Consider the following 19,289-nt stretch of genomic DNA (forward strand, 5'->3'; position numbering starts at 1 on the left):
CTCTTGAATAATTTATCAAACGAGAGGTTTTTATACTTCATTTGTACACGATAATTATGCGACTTTCACGAATATGTAGGTCAAACAATATTAGTCGTGCGTTTTCTTTAGAGAAAACGTTTTATTCGATCAACATGGTATAATACAAAACAATTACAAACAACGTGCATGAATAATTACGTGACACGTAGGAACACGTGGCATAACAATTTCCCTCAACTAATTTTCGCGAACGAGTTATCGAACGTAGTTTCAAAGAGAAAAGTAATTTCTTTATTGAAATCGTGCTTTAAAACCGCGCACAAATATCTCCAACCCTTCGCAATTCCCCTTCAAAAATTATATTGTCATATAATCTCTATGTACATATTTATAAACGAAATCACCCGGTATTTTGATTTTCAATCGTAGTTTCGTCAGTTTCTTAAAAAAAAAAAAAAAAGAAAAAAAAGAAACAATGTTATAAAACCCTGTACTACGAGTACTAGCATCCGCTTAATTTTCTAAGGTACAGTCACTGGCAAGAATCTCGATCTGTCGCCAACTTTCGGCTGAAATCTCAAATTGATCTTGTCCTTGTTGTCCTCGCCGACCTCGAGGAACGAGTTCCAATCCACCAAGAAGTAGAGGCCGCTTTTCCTTCTTGCAGGCAGATCTGTTACAGGTTTCTTGGTCGTTCCGCCGAAAGACTCCTCCAACGCTATCAAATTCGAGTTTGGCGTGGCAGAAGGCGAAGAATCCTCCTCCATTTTGATCGTGTCCGATTGATCGGAATCTGCTTTCATGGAATTTGTCTCCGTGGTAGTGATTAACGTGGTTTCTCCCAATTCTGTTGACAAGTTCCATCATGAATTCACGTTTAATTTAGATAGTTGTTGTTTCCGTTCAAGGAATGGAACTGAACAAGATTCGAATGATATCGAAGTCGAGAGGCGAGAAGATTTCTTACTTAGAATCTGGCCGCATGCATATGCATTACATTCTGATAATTTCGATAATTCGACAATTCAACGAATGCTGCGAATGAGAATGGATATTGTACAATGGAAAGTTGTTATGCGTGTGTGTGTGTAATTAGGATTAAATTTTCTCTCGATAAAGAGAATAAACAGACGCGATTTCATTAGGAAGATAGTTATAAATAGGAACGTTAGCACTCTATGTACAAAAGGTATTTCTTTAGCAATTAGCGAGGAAAAAACGAATAAGCGGGTAGAAAGTGATGGTGGAAGTCGAATCTAAATTTTACGTAGATCTTTCCCAGCATCTATCCTTTTATGAGAAAGATTTTTCTTGTACACGTTTAACATAATAGAAATCAACCAGTCGATTGAACTTTGTTAGAACGGAGATAGAAAGCGATTAAAACAGATTATAATAATGAAAAAAAAAAACGTCTTGATGCATCTTTCTCTCGAAAGGGCAAAGAAAGATGAGATGAAGAAAAATGCAGAAATTCGAAATCGAAGTTTCTTTGGTACATATAAGTATAGAATTAGTATTATCAGAGATCGAGTCAGATAGATTCATTCCTAATTCTATCGTATAGATTAGTTAGTACATTTCGAAATTTCGTTAATCCCTGAATAATCCTTCGAAACCAAAACTCCGAGTTGCCCAAAATATATATCATAAATTTCTTAATACCAGTTACAACGGTTGGAGATTCTTCTATGGTGGTAAATTGTTCGGTGGTCGTCTCTTGTTGCTGCTCCTCTTGCTTTTGCTCCTCTTGCTTTTCCTCTTGTTTCCGTTCCTCTTGCCTCTTCACTTCGTTTCTCACGTCTTCGTTTTCGTCTTCGTGGATCTTGGCGATCTCTTCAAACTTCAAGGGATCTGGCCCATCTTTCAAAACTTTCGCCGCATTTTTCACGTTTTGAATGTCAACCTTACCTTCCTGGACCAATTTTACAGTGTTCAGAAGCTGGTTGATCTTGTTTCTCTGTTCCTCGTCCTTCACGTCCACCTCGTGAGGCTTGAACACGTGAAACTTGGACGTCTCGGTCGATTCCATGTCCTCCATAGTGTTTATCACCTTTTTGCTACCCTTCCTGGAAATCAGCCCAATGTTCTCCAAGATCCCTCTCATGTTTTCCGGTACGACCTCGATCACGGAGGGTGGCTCGGTGGAGAATCTCATCGACTTATGCCTTCTGTCGTCGCTCGTTCCAAGTCCAAATTTAGCCAAGAACTCTCTCATCTCTTGATCCTTCACGCTGGAAGTGGGCAGAGGTTTGAAATTCGTGTAAGAATTAAAATTAATGGTAGTTCTTTGAGTGGTGGTAATAGTAGGCTGGCCCAGAATTGACGTTTGAAGACCGAATCTTTTGAACAACAGTTGAATATCCGGGGTCAAATTTTCCACACCCTTCTTGATCTCAGACCCCGAATTTTCAAAAGTATTCTGATCGATGATCGACGTTGCTTCGTCCCCGGTCGAGCCAGAAATTAATTTCTGAATAGTATTCGCGTCTGGTGCCTGGAACTTGTTCTCCGCCATATCCTTGCTCTTCTTATAAACATCCTCGACGTTACTAGTATTATCTGGTCGCAGACCGATCGACGCCAATAGATCCATCACTTCTGGCCTCATAGTGGTGGTGGTGGTAGAGGTGGCTTGTCGAAATCCAGCAGAGTTCAACGAGTAAGTTGAACTGTATTTCATTTTAGGAGACGTGTTAGTAGGCATAGGCGTCACGTAGAGAGCAGTTGGTCTTTCAGAATTCATCGTTAAAGCTTCGGCATTCCTATCTTTCGTTGATATCTCCGTTCTCATTGTCGAAGGGATAGTAAGATTTTCAGATATGTTCGTGTTAATAGTCGGAAGAAACGGTATTTTGTCGAGTTTGGAAGGCAAGGTTGGATTCATACTACTCGGTGGCGCGTTGTAACGCCACTGACTCGACGTCAGTACATTCTGATTCATCTTGGATCTCTCCAAGTCGATAGTAATCTGCTTGGAAGTTGGTTTCGTAGTCGGTTCGTCCTGTACGCTCGTACTGTACACGATTTCCAATCCTTGGTTTCCGTTATTCCTGTAAATTGGATACTTGGCCGTGCTCGTCCTTTCGGTGGTGTACGCGTTCTTTCGAAGATTCTCCAGATTGAAAGTGAACCTGACCGGCGTCGGGTCGAGTTTCAACGTCTCCTTTAAAGGAACTTTGGTGCGCACCTCTGAATACGTGTCTCTATGATTCTTGTAATGATTTTGCATCGTGGTTGCAGACTCTTTCGAGACGCTCTTGTAGGAATCGCGAGTTAATATCAAATTTTCCGTGGCTAATGACGCATCCTCGTTCTCCCCTCTCCTCGATTTATCCTCTTCGACTTCCTCGTCTTTATCCTTGGCCGACGTTGAAAAGTCGGAAATTATCCGCGTCATAGGTGGCTTCGTGTAAAGATCCTTCAAATTTCCAGCCGATTCTTCGGCATTGTAAGGAAGGACGACCATCAGAGCTCTTTGGTACAGATTCCTTGCTTTCTCCAATTTTTCTTTATCCTTGAACTCCTTCAAATCCTGGGACGTGATGTTCTGCAGAATCTTGACTATTTCTTGCCTAGTCAATCGGGGCAGAGTGGAATCTTCGCGAACCTGTCTTTCGACTTCCTCGATCGTACGGTTGATTGAACTCTCGATATCGAACCTCGATGGAAGATCATTGTCCTGGCAATGGCTCAGCCCGAGGAGGAGGAGCAGTAAAGAGAAAACCGCGAACTATGCACACAATTATTGATTAGATTAAATTTAATTGAAATTGCATTCAACTTTAAGATGCCAATTGTATTCTGGGAATTAACAGATCTTGAATTATCGATTGATACGTGATCTAAAATTGTTTTGATGTAATTTTTTGATTGATCATTCTTTTTTTTTATACCATCGAGTACCGCTAAAAACCGATTAATTAGAACTTTTTTTAGAGCATTGCCAACTTTTTACTTGAACTAGCTCATTAATTTTAATTAAAAGAAGTTTTTCTATCTAAGATTTTGTCGTCGTGATAAACTCATTCAAAGTATTTTTTTCCAATTAACATAAGTCAAGATTAAACGTTCTGGTTACCAACTGGTCACATCTATATAGATAATGAACATTACCTTCGAGTTTACGTAAAGTGGAGAGTGTTTTTTCCCTTCGAACATGTAGAAATAGATCGTAAATCCAAATGGCGAGTTTCTTTCATATTCATAAAGTGAATATTTAAATAAAATATCCTTGACTGAATTTGATTTGACGATCGAGAAAGTTGAACAACTTGGTTACGTTATGCAATACAAGATAAAAATGGAATTCTTTATAATATCTAGTAAAAATTATAAATATAGAAGGGTGAAATCTCATGATGCCACAACCGTAATTTCCGGCAATGTCTCTTGCGCCATTATGAAATATCTCCATATTAATTATCTCGAGAAATTGTTGAAGCATAAATTACATTTCGTGGTATAAGATCTTATTTTATACATATATATATATATATATATATATATATATATATATATATATATATATATAAACGATTGAACGATTAGAAAATATTGTTCCATTACATTTCAACGTTGTTTCGTTTCATGTTCTCGATTATAGACAACTTTCTAAACGTGTTAAATTTATAATTTTTTGAAACAGTTATACTAAGAACGATGCTATTTACTTTGTAGCTTCGTTTTTATCGATAAAAATTCGATCGAAAGAGAAAACAGGAAGGAGGATCATTTTAAAAACCGATATCAAAATAATGAATCTTTCTCGTAACGGAAAAGTGTTATGTCGATATGATTTTCTCTAGGCACGCTGAAATTAGACACGCTGGGTGATTTACCATGATAATGATCCTCGAAAACGAAAGTTACTTTCATCCTCAACAATGTGACTCTTTTCACATATTACGAGCGAGTCTATTGAATTTATAATTTACACGTGCTGCTTACTTGAACAAACGATTCAATGAAAAGTTCGTTAAAATTCCGATCTAAGATAAATAAGATTTATAAATCACTCAAGATTTGTAAATCGCGATAAAAATAATTTTTCTATTTAAATTCGATAAATAAAATTAAATTCAAAGCATAGAGAAACTACCACCAATTCTTCATCAGTCGTTCAACTTTCAATACTTTTCCATTCACGAATTCATTGCAACGAAAACTTAATAAATTATGATTTAAATAACCAATTAATTTGAAATATTCAAAAAACTTGTCGTCACCCTTATAAATAAATAATATATTAAAACTCTCTGAATAAAATTGTATTGTGATCACACAATTGCTCGAGTTCACGCAATCATGAAGACTGTTCACCGGTAAACGCGATTGCTGACCCGTTGACAAACAATCTCACTGATTTTTACAATTTTACAATTAAACTGATTTTACAATTAGAAATGAATGGAAACATCACTCAAATTCTTAACACGTTACTTTTATACAAACGAAAAAAAAAATTTGATTTTTTTTTTTTTTTACCGAACAAAACTACGAACAATAACACGAGAGTCACCGAGAGAAACTTACCATTACGACAACCAATCGTCCGAGCACGCAGTTGACTACTGACTGAACGACTAAGGCCTACTTTCCAACTCTCTCTGTCTCACCCGCTTATTTCGCCTCGACTGTCTTCCTGCACGAGGCTTTGGTCAGTATACTAGCTACGTCACAGGTGAACTCATCATCTGTCTTTTCCCTCCACTTTTCAGCACCTTAAACGGAATCAACCGATTCATGAACGATGCACGAGCTTTCCTCTCGTCGGTGATGTGAAATAGAAAGGCGGGTTTGAATCTTTCAAGTTCAAGGAGAAAGAAAGTATCGAACGAACCGGTTGTTTGCTTCTTCAATTTGTGATGAACGAATTTCGCAAATTGTTAATACGTAATTTTTCAGATAGATTTGAAAGGAAATTTTTTTAATTTGTTTGATTTGATAAAAAAGAGATATCACTATTTTTTTTTTAAATAGAACAATATAATAAGAAAAATTTAAAAATTATTCTATCTATCTATCTAGTTTTATTATATATTACAAAATAAATTGAATAATATTGAATAATTAAGACACATTGTAATTTTAAAAAACGAAACGATAGAAATATATTCAATTGATATTTCAACTCGCGCCAACAGCAAGACAGAATACGTCAAGTTGAAAAAGGATAGAGATAGGGTAAAAATATTGAAATCAGAGCCATCTTCAGAGTGCCGCAAATGAAACACAAAAAAAGAATAGAAAATAGGATAGAAAAGGATAGAGATGGGATAAGAATTGAATATTAGTGCCATCTTGAATACTTTTAAAAAGATATTTTTGGCACTCAAGAGATAGCGCTGATATACAATTCCTACTCTATTTTACCCGTTTTGAAAAAAATGTCTTCAATAATAAAGAGATGACACTGATAATCAATTCTTAATATTTTCTAATCTTTTTGTATGCGTTCCATTTGCGACACTCTAGAGATAGGACTGATTTCAATATTTTTACTCTATCTCTATTCTTCTTTCACTACTTATTTTTGTCTAGTATACTTGCTTTGCAATATTCATGCAGAAACAGATCTGTTTCTAATTCCTAAAAATAAAATATATATTTACATACATTCATATTGATTTATTATGATTCGTAGTTTAGTCTATTTTTATATATTTCATATATGACAATTTTTAATTTATTATTTTTAAATTCTGAAAATAAAAATTTCAGATTTTTAAACTTTTAATTTGTTTTTAAATATTATTTTACAATTTTCATTTTTTACTTCATTTTTGATTGATATCTTTATGTATATTTTTTTAAAAATATTTCAAAAATTTTAATTCTTCTTATTTCTTAATTATTAATTATTATGCAATGGAAAAAAAAAATAACAAAATATCCTTAAAAAGAAATAAAAATAAGAATGTTAAAATATAGTTAAGAGAAAAGATAACATTAATCGACTTAAAGATAAATCACGTTATTGATTTTTCTAACCATTCATTATGACAAACGACATCCAATGGTAGTAAAAGTGGGGATTTCACTCTCTCTACTCGCTGTTTAAGGTAGCTTCGCCTCACTTACGGTTTTCAAAACGTCTCGACGGTAAGTCTTGGTGAACTTTATAGACAAAACTTGTGGAAAAAAGAATCGAAATTGTGTTTTAAAATTGTCTTGTGCTATAGTATTTTTAAGATGGAGGTTGAATTCTCGAATCTGGGGAATTCCTTAAAAAATTTAAGCTGCGACTACACGTACGTGCCATCTGCAGTAGAACAAATAGAAAGTAAGTGATCAAATATTACAACCTTTGTTCAATTGCATTGTTATTTCTCCATTTTGGATAGATTTATTTTATTAAAGTGTCGATAATATATATGATGCATTGAATAATGATTCGCATAACTTGTTACTTTATGTTACTAATTTTATGCTGTCCATGTCGCAACTAACAACTTTCTTGACATGTGAAAGTTTAAAAAAAACTAAAATTAACTTGCTATAACCTATATTTTTAATATAATTTTTACTAATAAATTTTATTATATTAATAACATAACAGAGAATAGAGTTTAATTAGAAAATAAAGTTTATAATTATAATTGTTGTTGTATTATTAACAAAAAATTAAAGTAGTATATTTTGAAACAATACGCAGTTAACATGTTATCAATTTATTTTAAATAATATTTTTATATTAGACAAACGAACACATTTATTTAATAATTTCAATATAACAATAACCTTCATTTTGCCAACAAATCTCTAATATTTAATTAAATTAATTAGATTACATTTTGTTAAATAATATCTTAAGCTGAAATGCTTAAAAGTATTTTTATCCAAATAGCATTGAATGTTTCATGTACGCTAATTTATAGATCATGCGCAGAAGTAAACGCGCCGGTGAAAGTTTTACTCAAAGATTATATATATATATATATATTCCGTTATACGAAATATTACATTTCCGGGAAAACTATTATAACTCATTATTTATAATTCGACGAAAATTAAACGCATATACTCATCACTTAAAAAATACTACTAGAAATAATTACTAAAATTTCGATATAATGTCATTCTATTTAGATAATTACTACTTTCTCCAAGAAAATAAAATGTATCTAGAACAAATGAATTAATCATTGATCTGAAACGACAAATTAAAATTCTTTTTTTAATTTGTTACTATATTAACGATGCATTTTTTTTTCTTTTCTTTTTTTTTTTTTTTTTTTCAATATTTTAAATCTTGTCCTCGAAAAAAATTGAACAAGCTAATCTTCTCTTCGAAAAAATATTATGATACACCATAAAATTAATATCGTATATTCAGAGCAAGTATAAATATATATATACGTATCAAAGTTCTATTCTTCAATTCAATTAAATTTTAATGAAATTAATTTTTTTTCACAAAAATTGAAAATGCATTCGAAACCTTCCCCTTGTAATAAATTTAAGAAATCATTCTTCTTATATTTTAAAGTCATATTTCAAATATTTTCAAAACTATTATATTTTTTTCAATGTAGTAAAATTTTTTATTACCATTTTTTACGTTTTAAAAAAATACTAATTAATTAACTAAAAAGAATTAAATATAAATTTTCTGTCTCAGAGATACGATGCACAACTTATTACTTGTTATTTAACAATATTTCTCTAATATCCAATTTTTCAGTTCACATAACGCGAGAAAAGAAGGCAAAAAAAAAAAAAAAGAAACATAAATATGATTTAGTATCTGAAGATGAAGATATCGATTGAACGAGATTTTCGTAGTTTTAATTTTATTTTAAATTTTTTTTTAAATTTTTATCTTAAAATCCTATCAATTATATTAATGATTAATTAAATAATCTAATAAAACTATAATATCAAATTTATAAAACAATATATTTTTATTTTATCTCAGATTGATTAACTAATTTTATCTAAATTATTGTTTTATCAATATCATGAAATCATCAGATATCACAGATTCAATAGATAAGCATATTATAAATGTGTTAACTACATCATTAACACTATCATCAATATAACATTTCCAGGAAATGTTTCTATAATTGCTATATAATGTTTATATAAGTAACAACTCTGAATTGAATAGATGATAAAAAAAAAATTAGATTAGATCTCATTACAGATTCTTATCTCTCTTTCGAATATCCTGTTTTCATTTTCAGGTTTCAGTTCATTTGGTATAGGTTTATTAAGCTTTGGCGCCATACTCTCCACCTTGACGTTGTATTTCGCTCTGGATGCTTGCTACAATATTTTCCATCAAAAGGAAACACAGTCCTACAAGAATAACAGTATCATGCTACTTTTGTTGTATCCTCTAGCGAGTATCTGTACTCTTACAGCCCTTGGAATACCAAGGTAAATCAATTCGTTTATTTTCCCATTCTCTGACGGGAAAATCTGCATAAAATGATAAAACTTTCAAGATACCAAAATAAAAAATTTCGGAAGAAAAATTCAACAAGTCCATTTCTCGTATCGAATTCTTCATATCGTAGTTAAAAAAGAATATTTTAATATTTCAATATTAAAGAAGGTAAAAGATTTAACCTTCAAGGTTTCAAGAAATAATTTGAGAAATTTAAATTTAAAACCTTGGACTCTTCTAAGAATAAGAAAACGTGACTTGTCAAATTCTTCTCCCGATCGAAAGACAGAAATTGAGAGAAAAATGAAACAACGATAGCACTGTGTCTCTTCTCACTCAAAATGCATCAAATTTGGTTCGAGTCGATGGTGAAGTAAACCAGAAAATCCACTTAAGAAAATCGAGGGAAAAAAAGAAATGGAAATCCGATAAAAGTCGCGCATAACGAAACAAAGGCCCGTTTGAGACACTTTTTAACGACTATAAAATAGAAGAGCAACCTCGTCCCTAATAATCTTGATTTCCCAGAGATAATCCCTATTTCAATGTGTCACATCTGCACTGCCCAAAATTTTTGATGGGTCCTCTCGATAAGCCAAACAAGGTTGAGACACGAAAATTCCATCGCGAGAAAGGTCCATTGATATTTTCAACTCGAATCCCGAACTCATTTTTCATTTCGAAGGAAGAGAAAATCTAAATTTTCAATATTCTCTTCAGCGTAGAATATAATATCCTGCAATCGTACAAACAAAATTTAAAATTATTGGCGCTATTTTATATTTTGGTGAAGATTTTTCCATCGTTTCCAGGACCCAATTGCTATCGGAAGCTGTGATCCAAATATTTCTGGCGATAGCCTTGTTTCGACTGTATCTGCTGTTGGTCTACGTGGGTTTCAAAAAGGTCACGAAGGCGCCGCCATTAATGCTGCGAGCGATGCCCTGTTGCTGTTGGCCTTGTCTACCCTTTCCAAGTCTTGAAATGACCGATTCCAATTTGTCCTGGCTTCGACTGTTAGTCCTGCAACTTCCTATTATCCAGGTTATTTCTTCTTTTCTGCCTTTTTTCTTTTTTTTTTCTGCTCTCTTTTCTTGGCAACCGCTTCGTAAAAAAAAAAAGTGATCGTTAACTGTTGGTTGGTTTCTCGGTATCTACGGAAGGTCTGCGATTAAAATACAGATATAAAATTCTCGGTATCGCTTAATTTTTTTATAGAAAAAAAATCGTATACGTTCCAATGTGATTTTCCACTATTCGTAACGAGAATTAGCAAATAAACGACTATCTAACCGAGTTTTCTTACATTGAAAAATTTATCAGAGGCTAAAGATACTCGATCTTTTTTTCGCTTTCTTTCTTTTTTTTTTTTTCCCCTCCAATATAACAGTTATGTTATCCTTGCTAAAAATTTTCTTATCCATTTCAGACTATAATTTACAGCACGTTTTTGTTCATGTCGTTCGAGGAGCCTCGTCTCTCGGATCAATACGCGATTTTTTTCCAACCGCTTTCGTTGGCCAGCGTGATACTCGGAGTGTACGGGTTGACCGTTACTACGAAGAGTCTGCAAGAAGTCGCTCCAGGTAAAAATCGCGCATACTTAATTGAGAGGAAGGAATCTCCAAGTATAATCTGTTCCTGTTATCTCATCTCCGAAATTACAAGGGAGGCCGATTATAAAACAATTTTCTACCATTCCTCTCTCTCACTCTCCAAAAGGAAAGAAACACCGCGAACGATTTACAAATTTGCATTTACACGTTAAATTCGTTGTTAATTCCTATGCGCGTGGAAACACGTTGTTGCAAAAATATTGAAACGGAGGATTGGAAAAACGAGAATGATGCTCTTTCTTCCAAGATTCCAAGACAATTATCGCGCGAGAGACCGCACACGGGTAACGCGCGACAGGAAGCAATTTTGAAGCTCCTGGAAAGCGTCATTGTCTCTTGCGGCCGCGTAGAGCCTGCACGGATGGGCACGGTTTTGACCTGCTTGTCAATTTCACAGAGGCGAAACTTCCACGCAAGACCATAGTGACCCAGATAATGCTGCTGTTTTCGAAGCTGCAGGCGTTCGTTGTGAAGGGTTTGGTGCAAACGGGCCTGTTTCCCTGCAATCCACCGATTACACCGCAAATTTACGCCAATGGTAAAAATTCTTCCTATATTTTCAACTTTTTAGAAATTAACAAACGCGAAGAAACATACATATGTATATACTTGTTGAATCTTTCTCCAAGATGATCGTCTTTTTTTAAGAAAAGGAAAAAAAAAATCTTCGAGAAATAATTCAGCTTGGACATTTATATTCTAAGAACAAAGTCTTCTCGAATATGAATACAAATTTCCTCGGGGAGGACGACAACTGCAACCGGTATGGGGAACAGTGGTGGGGGCACCATGATGAAAGAACACAGAGGCTCCCATAACATTTCCATACGCGAGGGCCAGAAATAAAGGAACGAGCACTGTTACTTTCTTCTGCCCGATTTCAGTTACCCACAATGCCCTGATGCTAATCGAGATGCTGTTGCTCTGCTACACGGCGAGGTACGTTTATTACGTCGACCTGGAAAGGGAGGAAGAGACTGGCGCGGTCGAGGCGACAGATCGGTCCAAAGACAAGAGCACGGAACAAGCGAACTCGACGAATAACAACGAGGCCAACAGGCAGCTATCAACCTTGACTACGTGAGATTTCCACTCCTTGTCTCGACGATTTTCGACTATCGTTTCTTTTTTCGTTTTTTTTTTTTTTTTTTTATATTCACGATTGTTATTTGTACGATTTCGCTGAATCGTAATGTCTAGTATCGTGAATTTATTGTCTATTTGTATCGTATCATATGTTTCGAGACGATACTTTAGAGCGAACGAAAGCATATGTGATTGAATTTAGATGATGATTAAGTAATAATTATGATATTCTTTGCGCGAACATTGCAATACTTTGTAAAAAAGAATATTGATCGGATAGGATATCTGCCAATAATTGCCAGACGATTAACATTATAGAAAAAGTTTCATAGAATTTACGATAATTTTAAATTATTTTGATCTTATATCATAGTCTTTGAAATCATTCGGAGAAGAGAAATCTCAATTTTTATATATGCATAGAAAAAAATTGCATAGAACAAATATTTCAATCATTTCAAACTATTGACAATAATAGATAATACGATATAAAATTTTTATCAAAGCGTCAATTATCGTTATAATATAAGTATACAATATAAATCACTATCGTATTTTTCTATGAGTTGTGATAAGGAACTAATAAAAGCACAAATATTTACAAGTTCTATTTATTCCTTGCACCGTGTTCGAATTGCGAAAACCGCGTAATTAACGACCGCATTCGTCGAAACTCCGCACAATAACTTTCATAGAAAATTACGAAACTCTCTTCAAAACCAGTGATCCATCTTGCGTAACATCTTACTTTTTATACATTTTAAAACAACACAACTCTCGAGAGTTCTATCGTATTCTCGAATGAAAAGAAAAAAGAAAAAAAAAAAAAATGAAAAATATCGTAAATATCGAATTACTGAAAAAGAAGGGGGAAGAAGAGAAATTCTAAAATTGAAGCGCCGTGTCGAATCCATCTCTGCGACTTCTCCATCGGCGGAACTTTCTCGACGATGCCTTGCCTACCGCAGCCTCTGCACAAGCATCGAAATCTCCAGCACGGAAGAAGAAACCGGGAGCTGTCGGTCCAACTATGAGAACAGCCATACCTCGTAGTGAATTCACCAGCCGTCACTACGCATTATCGCATCGCATGAACGGCTGACAGATCACAGTGGATACTCGACGAAATGACTTGCAGCCTACACACATTTACGAAACGTGGCTGAAGGGCACTCGACCGTTTTCGAGACAGAGAGAGAAAGAGAAAGAGAGAAAGAAGGAGGAAGAGAAGAACCACTTCGACGTTCTAACGCGATAACTCTCTCTCTCTCTCTCTTTCTCGAAGGAAAGAAATCGTTTAGGGAGAGGTGTGTCGTTTCATCGAAACGAAGAATACTGGAAGAATTATTCGTGATGTATAATTATCGTCGTGTGCGTAATCATCTTGAAATAACGGGTTGGAGTTTGGATTTTTTTTTGTCAGTCTGTGTTTCAGAGATACAGAGTGTACGGGTTTCTTGTATTGGACTAATGATAGACGGCTAACCGTTGCACTCCTGGGGACAAACTTCTGTTTGTCGCAGAGGAGGATCGAATTCTTTGCCTCAACGTTTGGATCTATGGTATTCAGATGTTTTTAATGGATTTATATAGTTCAATACGTTTCTCGTGATGATCCTGTTTATAAATAATATATTGTTATTCGTAGATTGGGATACGTAAAAGGTGTTTACATACGTGCAGCTGGATGAAATTTCTTTTAAAGGAGCAGAGGACTACGGTAGCCGAGAGGGAGAATTGTGCTAAGTCAAAAAATCAACATTAAGGCTCGGGGTCCGTGCATGGACGGAATTTTTTGTTCGGAATAAGTATTACCACTACCGACACATCATCTCAAAAAGGTATATATCGCTTTAAAATTTATAAACTGTATTTAAATAAGAAGCAATGTAAAACATGTGAAAACTTTTTACAAAATTTTTTACGAAATGCATGATTTTATTCTTTCATCGACGACAAATTCTCCGAACTTTGCTCCAAAGGAAAGTGAATTTAAATTTCTGATGATCAAACTTTGCTCTCTCTCTCTCTCTCTCTCTTTCTCTCTCTTTTGTAAATAAAAACATCTCTATGAGATTTCTTTTTTTAAAAATCTCAAATATTCAAAGTACCAGTCATTTTCAGAATTCGAAAAAAATTCATTTTCTATCCGAGCGAAATAGTAACAACACGATCAACACATTTTTCAAAAACACGATTCCGGAACGATGTCCAATCCTTGTTTCAGACTCGAGACGAATGGAGATCCAAGTAGGTGGACAGAAGCAAAGTTTGAAATTCGAAGAAACCCCTCGAACAGTTTCTCGAAGTCGTCTCGTTGGCGCGGAGGAGGAAGAATGTCGGGAAGAATTATCACCGGCGCGCATCAGGAAGTGTCCCATTACATTCGAGGCGGCACGCCGATTTTTCTCTTTCCATGTTTCGGGACGATCGATCGTCACCAGGGTGGCGCGACTTCTTTTCGGTACATACAGCATAGACCCACAGGGATATTAATATTCCGATAACGTGTCCGGATATATATATATATTAACCGTCTTTGTTTCTTCTAGACTTCTTTCCTCCTTCTCTTCTGTTCTCCAGCGACAGAAGATGAACGTTCTCGAGATAAGAAGAAGACTTCCACGAAGACTTACCTTCCACTTTATTATTCCTCCCCGTGCTCATAGTTTCTGGCCCGCGGTCGCTTTTGCCCGACCTTGCAACTATTATTACAGGACGTGGCGAGTTTCACGATGCAACGAGCCACGCGCTTCGCTTTGAATCTGTGTAACTTTCAACCACTTGGCATTCGTTGGCAACTTCGAAACAACCGTTTCCGTCCAGATAAGATGAGAAAGGTGGATGGAATTTTCGTGGAAACACATTTAAATGATGCCATTTCCTTGCTTTTCGATAACTCTCGAACGTGTACTCGATATTTAATTAAGATCCCTTGTTTGGTGGGAAGCAAAATCTTTCTTTTGAGATTCGTCGAAAAAGAAAGGTTACCGTTTCGTACTGTAGATAATCAAATATTTTGTAATATCACGACCACTTTAAGAATGTTTGCGCGAAATAAAATTTATATACGTATTATACGAATATCATGTACCTCTTTTGCATATTATTCCGTAGACTTTTTTTATATTTTTACATTTTTCGTAAATGCATAAATATCCACAGTGTGCTGATCGCATCGGCATTAATTATTATCGCTATTTCTTTTCGCTTCATTGATTTTCTTCCGATCGAACGATGAAATATAGTCGAAACGTCCTGTAACCGGCAATCACTCGGACGATCACAAGCGAGACCAGGCGTAATGACGGGGCGGAATCATTAAAATCGATCAGATTGGAAACGTAATCGCGATTTCCAACCACGAATCCCTTTCTTGCCAGCCATCGGTCGGCTAAACCATAGAGCAAGGAGAAGCGCACCGTAAACGGGTTCGTGCGGGGACGTTACACGCCGCTCCCAAAGTATATTGCGTGCCCCCTCATTTTTTGACCGATTTGAGGGTCCGCTGCCTACCTGCAACCTGGGCCCACCGACCCCACAAAACACTCTCCATCCCTTTCTCGGCCCTCCTTCCCCCCCCCCTTCACCCATTTATCCGCCACCCAACTTTTTTCCTTTTCCTTTCATCGCGCAACCTTTTTCCTTCCCGAACCGTAATCACGATCGAGATCCGAACAGCGTAATAGATTTAACAGTTTCTTTTGATCCCCTCGCGGTTGCGGGATCGGCTCGAAGGGAGGCCGAGGGAAATCTTGCTTCGACTTGCTCTCTTCTTTCATTTTCGAATCGTCGATTCGTTTATTTTAAAACGAGTTTGCGCAAGTGTGATGTATATATGAAATATAAAGCGAGTTTAATATAAAATCTGAAGGTATCCTGGTAATCGTGCGTCATAAATTTGAAACGGAATTTCGAACGATCGCAGTAGCGAAGTATAATAATTAACACTGTATGCGAAGAATGAATTTACCCGTTATATTTGATTATTGGGAATATTTGATTTGAGTCGTGGCGATATCGATTAGATGAAACACCGATGGTAATGATAAAAGAAATGTTTCTGACGGGGCTTAAAGAACAATAATAATAAGGCAAATTATACGTTTTGCATCGGAAGAAAAACGATCGAATTACTCTTAAGTAGGGGACATCAAGGGTAGATTGGGACACGGAGAGTGCCGTGATTCCGAAATTGTTGATTGGTAATCTTCGGTGGAACTAATTAAGGCGGCCGACTTGGATCCACCGTCCAAATTGTTTTCTATGCCGGCTTCCCCTCTGTCTCGAATAGATAGCCTTGGGAGATCTTTTTCAGCCCGTGGAATGGGTTAATGAAAAAAAGAAGAAAAAGGAAAGAAAAGAAGGAAAAGAAAAAGAAAGAATCGACGCGACAAGATATTTTGCGACCTAATGAACCGGCATAGCGTCTCTTAACGTAATTATCTTTATGATTTATAATAAACGCGTACTCGTTAGTTCGACATTTTTCTGGGGCCGTGCAATTTATGGATTCCCGAGAATTTCAACGGGATTTCTTCTGGCCACGCGAGAACGAAACTTAACGAATTAATTAAGAAGAACGTATTAATTTTTTTCTTTTTTGAGAATGCTACATCTTCGATTAAACGATATTATATCATACAAAGAAAAAGAATTTAATTTAATGTAAAATCTATCGTTTCATTTTTCCAACATTCACAATGCAATCTGAAAATTCCAATTTCTTTCAAACTCAAAGCTTTGTGTGTGATAACATCGCTCCTCCGTATTATCATATATCTATAACTCGAACACGAAGTCAAAGAATTGAATCGTAGAAAAAAATATTCGAACGATGTTTCTCCGGACCATAAACCAACCAATACGAGATTCTCAAAAAAAATAACAAAGTTGGCTCGCGGCTCTAATTCGTTCCTTATACACGAGCCTTCTTTCCATCCTTTCCTTCCATTTTGAAAGAAATCTCGTCAAATCAGACAGGTTTAACTTGAGTTATCGTGTAACAATACCGGTATTGTTTGCCGAGGGTGTAAAACCTTTATTCGTGAGTTGAGAATCATCTTGAAAAGAAAGAAGCCGTTTGTTTTCCTTTCACCGACATCCCTTGGCCGACTTAGCGCCCGACTTAAATCCATAAACGCGCAGCAATAAAAACGTAACGTAACACACCATTCCAGATATCTTTGAAAATTTTACGCCGTTTAACGAACGCCATACTTGGAGAGAATTGTCGCGCGCCGCCACTTCGATCGAGTGGTTGACTCTTCGTGGCCCACTCAGAGGCGACGTAAATTTTCCTGTCTCTCTGAGGAGGAGATCGGCCTCCGCAGGAAATTCGGCGCGATGCGCGGCGAGGATTTCCAGATCTTGAGGAGGGGGAGGACGCGTGGCCATCTGCGGCGCGCGCGAAGAATCGGAAAACGCTTTTCGGGGGGGGGGGTGGATGGTCGACATATGGCACGCGGGACCAGACTTATCTCGAGGAAAAAATACGCCTCGAAGGCGCGGCCATAAATGTTGCGGAGGAACGAATCCCTGCCCCGATCCGACCGTCTTTCGTTCTTTCAAACGAAAATTAAGCTCCTTAAGGGATACCTGGACCTGCTTTGGATATCGAAAAATTGTAACAGATGATAAATTGATTTGCCACTGCTTTCATAAATAATAAGACACGATAAGATACGATTAATAAAATTTCTGTAAATTGGTACTCGATTATTCTTCGTGTAATTGTCATAATCAATGGTAACGAGGGGATATTTATTTATTTGGTATGGTTAGATATAAATATTTATTAAACAAATATTTATACTATTACGAGTGTAAATAATTGTAAATGTAGAATTATCTCCCAACGATTGGTATTTCATTAGCATTATTTCCCATGAATGAAGAATATTTTGATAGGACACGCAGGAAACCTATTCATCATTCTCTATAATAGTTTCGAAACACACTGTTGCCCTGTTCCCAGTTAATCGATCAAATCTGAAGTCTCACCCAGCGATATAAAATTCCACAATTGTCGGCGTGCGAGTGATCGAACTAAAACGCAAATATACTCGATCGATTTGTCAGATTCCAGCCAAGAATTAATTTATTATATTGCAACTAGTTTGATCTCTATAGACTATTTAATTCGTTCAAACCTCTTTGATATAATATCGACTAATGAAACTATCGATTCAAATTTATTTTCAAACGCTTACTTGCTCGTTCCAAATTTTCACTCGCTTGGACCAATAGCAGAAAAAATGGAAATAAAAGGAACATTCTGAAGATTTTGACGAGTTTCTATAAGCAGGAAGATGGAAAGGATCAGATCACCGGCGATCTATCATTCGAAAGAGAAGAAGCAGAAGCGTCGGTGTGGGTCAAAGTGGCCGTGAATTTTCGCCATTCGGCCCCTATTCGTCTTGGTTCAGCCGTTCTACCACGCGACCATATGGTCGCCGACGGCGTGGTCCATTATTTTCTACAGGATTCTGGGCACAAAAATGGAAGAGGCGGGGGGGTAAGGGCAGTTGGCCCTCCACGAAATTGCCCGAAAATTGCCCTCGACATTGGCGTTCCCTTCGTTTTTTCCCGGATAATTTCATAATTTTAATTTGAATTTCAATGCAATGCTCGCGCCAATCACCTGCGAGAATAGCTCCTCCCGATGTTTAGCCCAGGAATTAACCCTTCACGCTCGAATCGATCTTCTTAAAGATTGTTCTTAAGATTGTTACGTGCTATCGATTGAGAAAGCGTTATTAAATCGTGTGAGATATAGAAGCTTAATAATCGATCTAACCAAAGATTATTCCAATGAGACGAAACTTTTTTTTAATATCTTGTTGAAAATGAGAACGTAAGATTTTGAGTTAACTATTTGAGAAATTTTATAAACGAAAAATTTACGTACGAAAGAAAACACGAGTGATACCTTTTGCATCCACATTCTTGAAGCCATTTATGCTAATGCAACCTCTTTCTCCTCGTGTTTCTCTCGTAATATATTTATTTCACGTAGATATTCATTCTTTTAAACGATTAACTATACAAAAACTTTATAAAACACATTTAAAGTTCAAAAAAAAGACACATCTTTCAATTTTTTTCGAAAAGTGGCACGCACACCGGCGAGGACTTATCCAATTCAAATTTTTACGCGCATCCGGATTCAATTCTCAACGTTATTTATGAATTTCTCACAACTTCCA

The 19,289-nt window shown here is 35.9% G+C and overlaps 2 protein-coding genes and 1 long non-coding RNA gene across 3 annotated transcripts; 2 read left to right on the forward strand and 1 right to left on the reverse strand.

Annotated features, from left to right (window-relative positions):
- Positions 1–101: 101 nt before the first annotated feature.
- LOC100872081 (uncharacterized) lies at positions 102–5,683 on the reverse strand. The gene is made up of 3 exons (XM_003690404.4): positions 5,518–5,683; positions 1,648–3,715; positions 102–829 (listed from the first exon to the last, which is right to left on the reverse strand). The coding sequence occupies exons 1-3, from the start codon at positions 5,518–5,520 to the stop codon at positions 504–506; spliced, it is 2,397 nt and encodes a 798-aa protein (XP_003690452.2). The 5' UTR covers positions 5,521–5,683; the 3' UTR covers positions 102–503.
- Positions 5,684–7,001: 1,318 nt separating this feature from the next.
- On the forward strand, positions 7,002–12,685 carry LOC100872280 (organic solute transporter alpha-like protein). The gene is made up of 7 exons (XM_086905291.1): positions 7,002–7,086; positions 7,167–7,267; positions 9,174–9,369; positions 10,192–10,423; positions 10,809–10,965; positions 11,393–11,533; positions 11,880–12,685. The coding sequence occupies exons 2-7, from the start codon at positions 7,177–7,179 to the stop codon at positions 12,077–12,079; spliced, it is 1,017 nt and encodes a 338-aa protein (XP_086761417.1). The 5' UTR covers positions 7,002–7,086; positions 7,167–7,176; the 3' UTR covers positions 12,080–12,685.
- Positions 12,686–12,694: 9 nt separating this feature from the next.
- On the forward strand, positions 12,695–16,755 carry LOC105736383 (uncharacterized). The gene is made up of 4 exons (XR_001112605.3): positions 12,695–13,643; positions 13,730–13,922; positions 14,309–14,545; positions 14,634–16,755. It is a non-coding gene; the product is annotated as an uncharacterized LOC105736383 (long non-coding RNA).
- Positions 16,756–19,289: the final 2,534 nt, after the last annotated feature.

This window comes from Apis florea, unplaced genomic scaffold (assembly GCF_048593485.1).
Source record: "Apis florea isolate Af1SG1 unplaced genomic scaffold, ASM4859348v1 contig_1615_pilon, whole genome shotgun sequence".
Lineage (NCBI taxonomy): Eukaryota > Metazoa > Arthropoda > Insecta > Hymenoptera > Apidae > Apis > Apis florea.

What these genes read in the sequence shown, in the direction of transcription:
- LOC100872081 (XM_003690404.4), bottom strand. An exon ending in ATCTCCAACCGTTGTAACTG is followed by an intron (nt 830 to 1,647) that starts GTATTAAGAAAT and finishes ACTTGTCAACAG; the next exon opens with AATTGGGAGAAACCACGTTA.
- LOC100872280 (XM_086905291.1), top strand. Translation starts at nt 7,177, where the DNA reads ATGGAGGTTGAATTCTCGAATCTGGGGAATTCCTTAAAAAATTTAAGC. An exon ending in ACAGCCCTTGGAATACCAAG is followed by an intron (nt 9,370 to 10,191) that starts GTAAATCAATTC and finishes CATCGTTTCCAG; the next exon opens with GACCCAATTGCTATCGGAAG. An exon ending in ACCGCAAATTTACGCCAATG is followed by an intron (nt 11,534 to 11,879) that starts GTAAAAATTCTT and finishes GCCCGATTTCAG; the next exon opens with TTACCCACAATGCCCTGATG.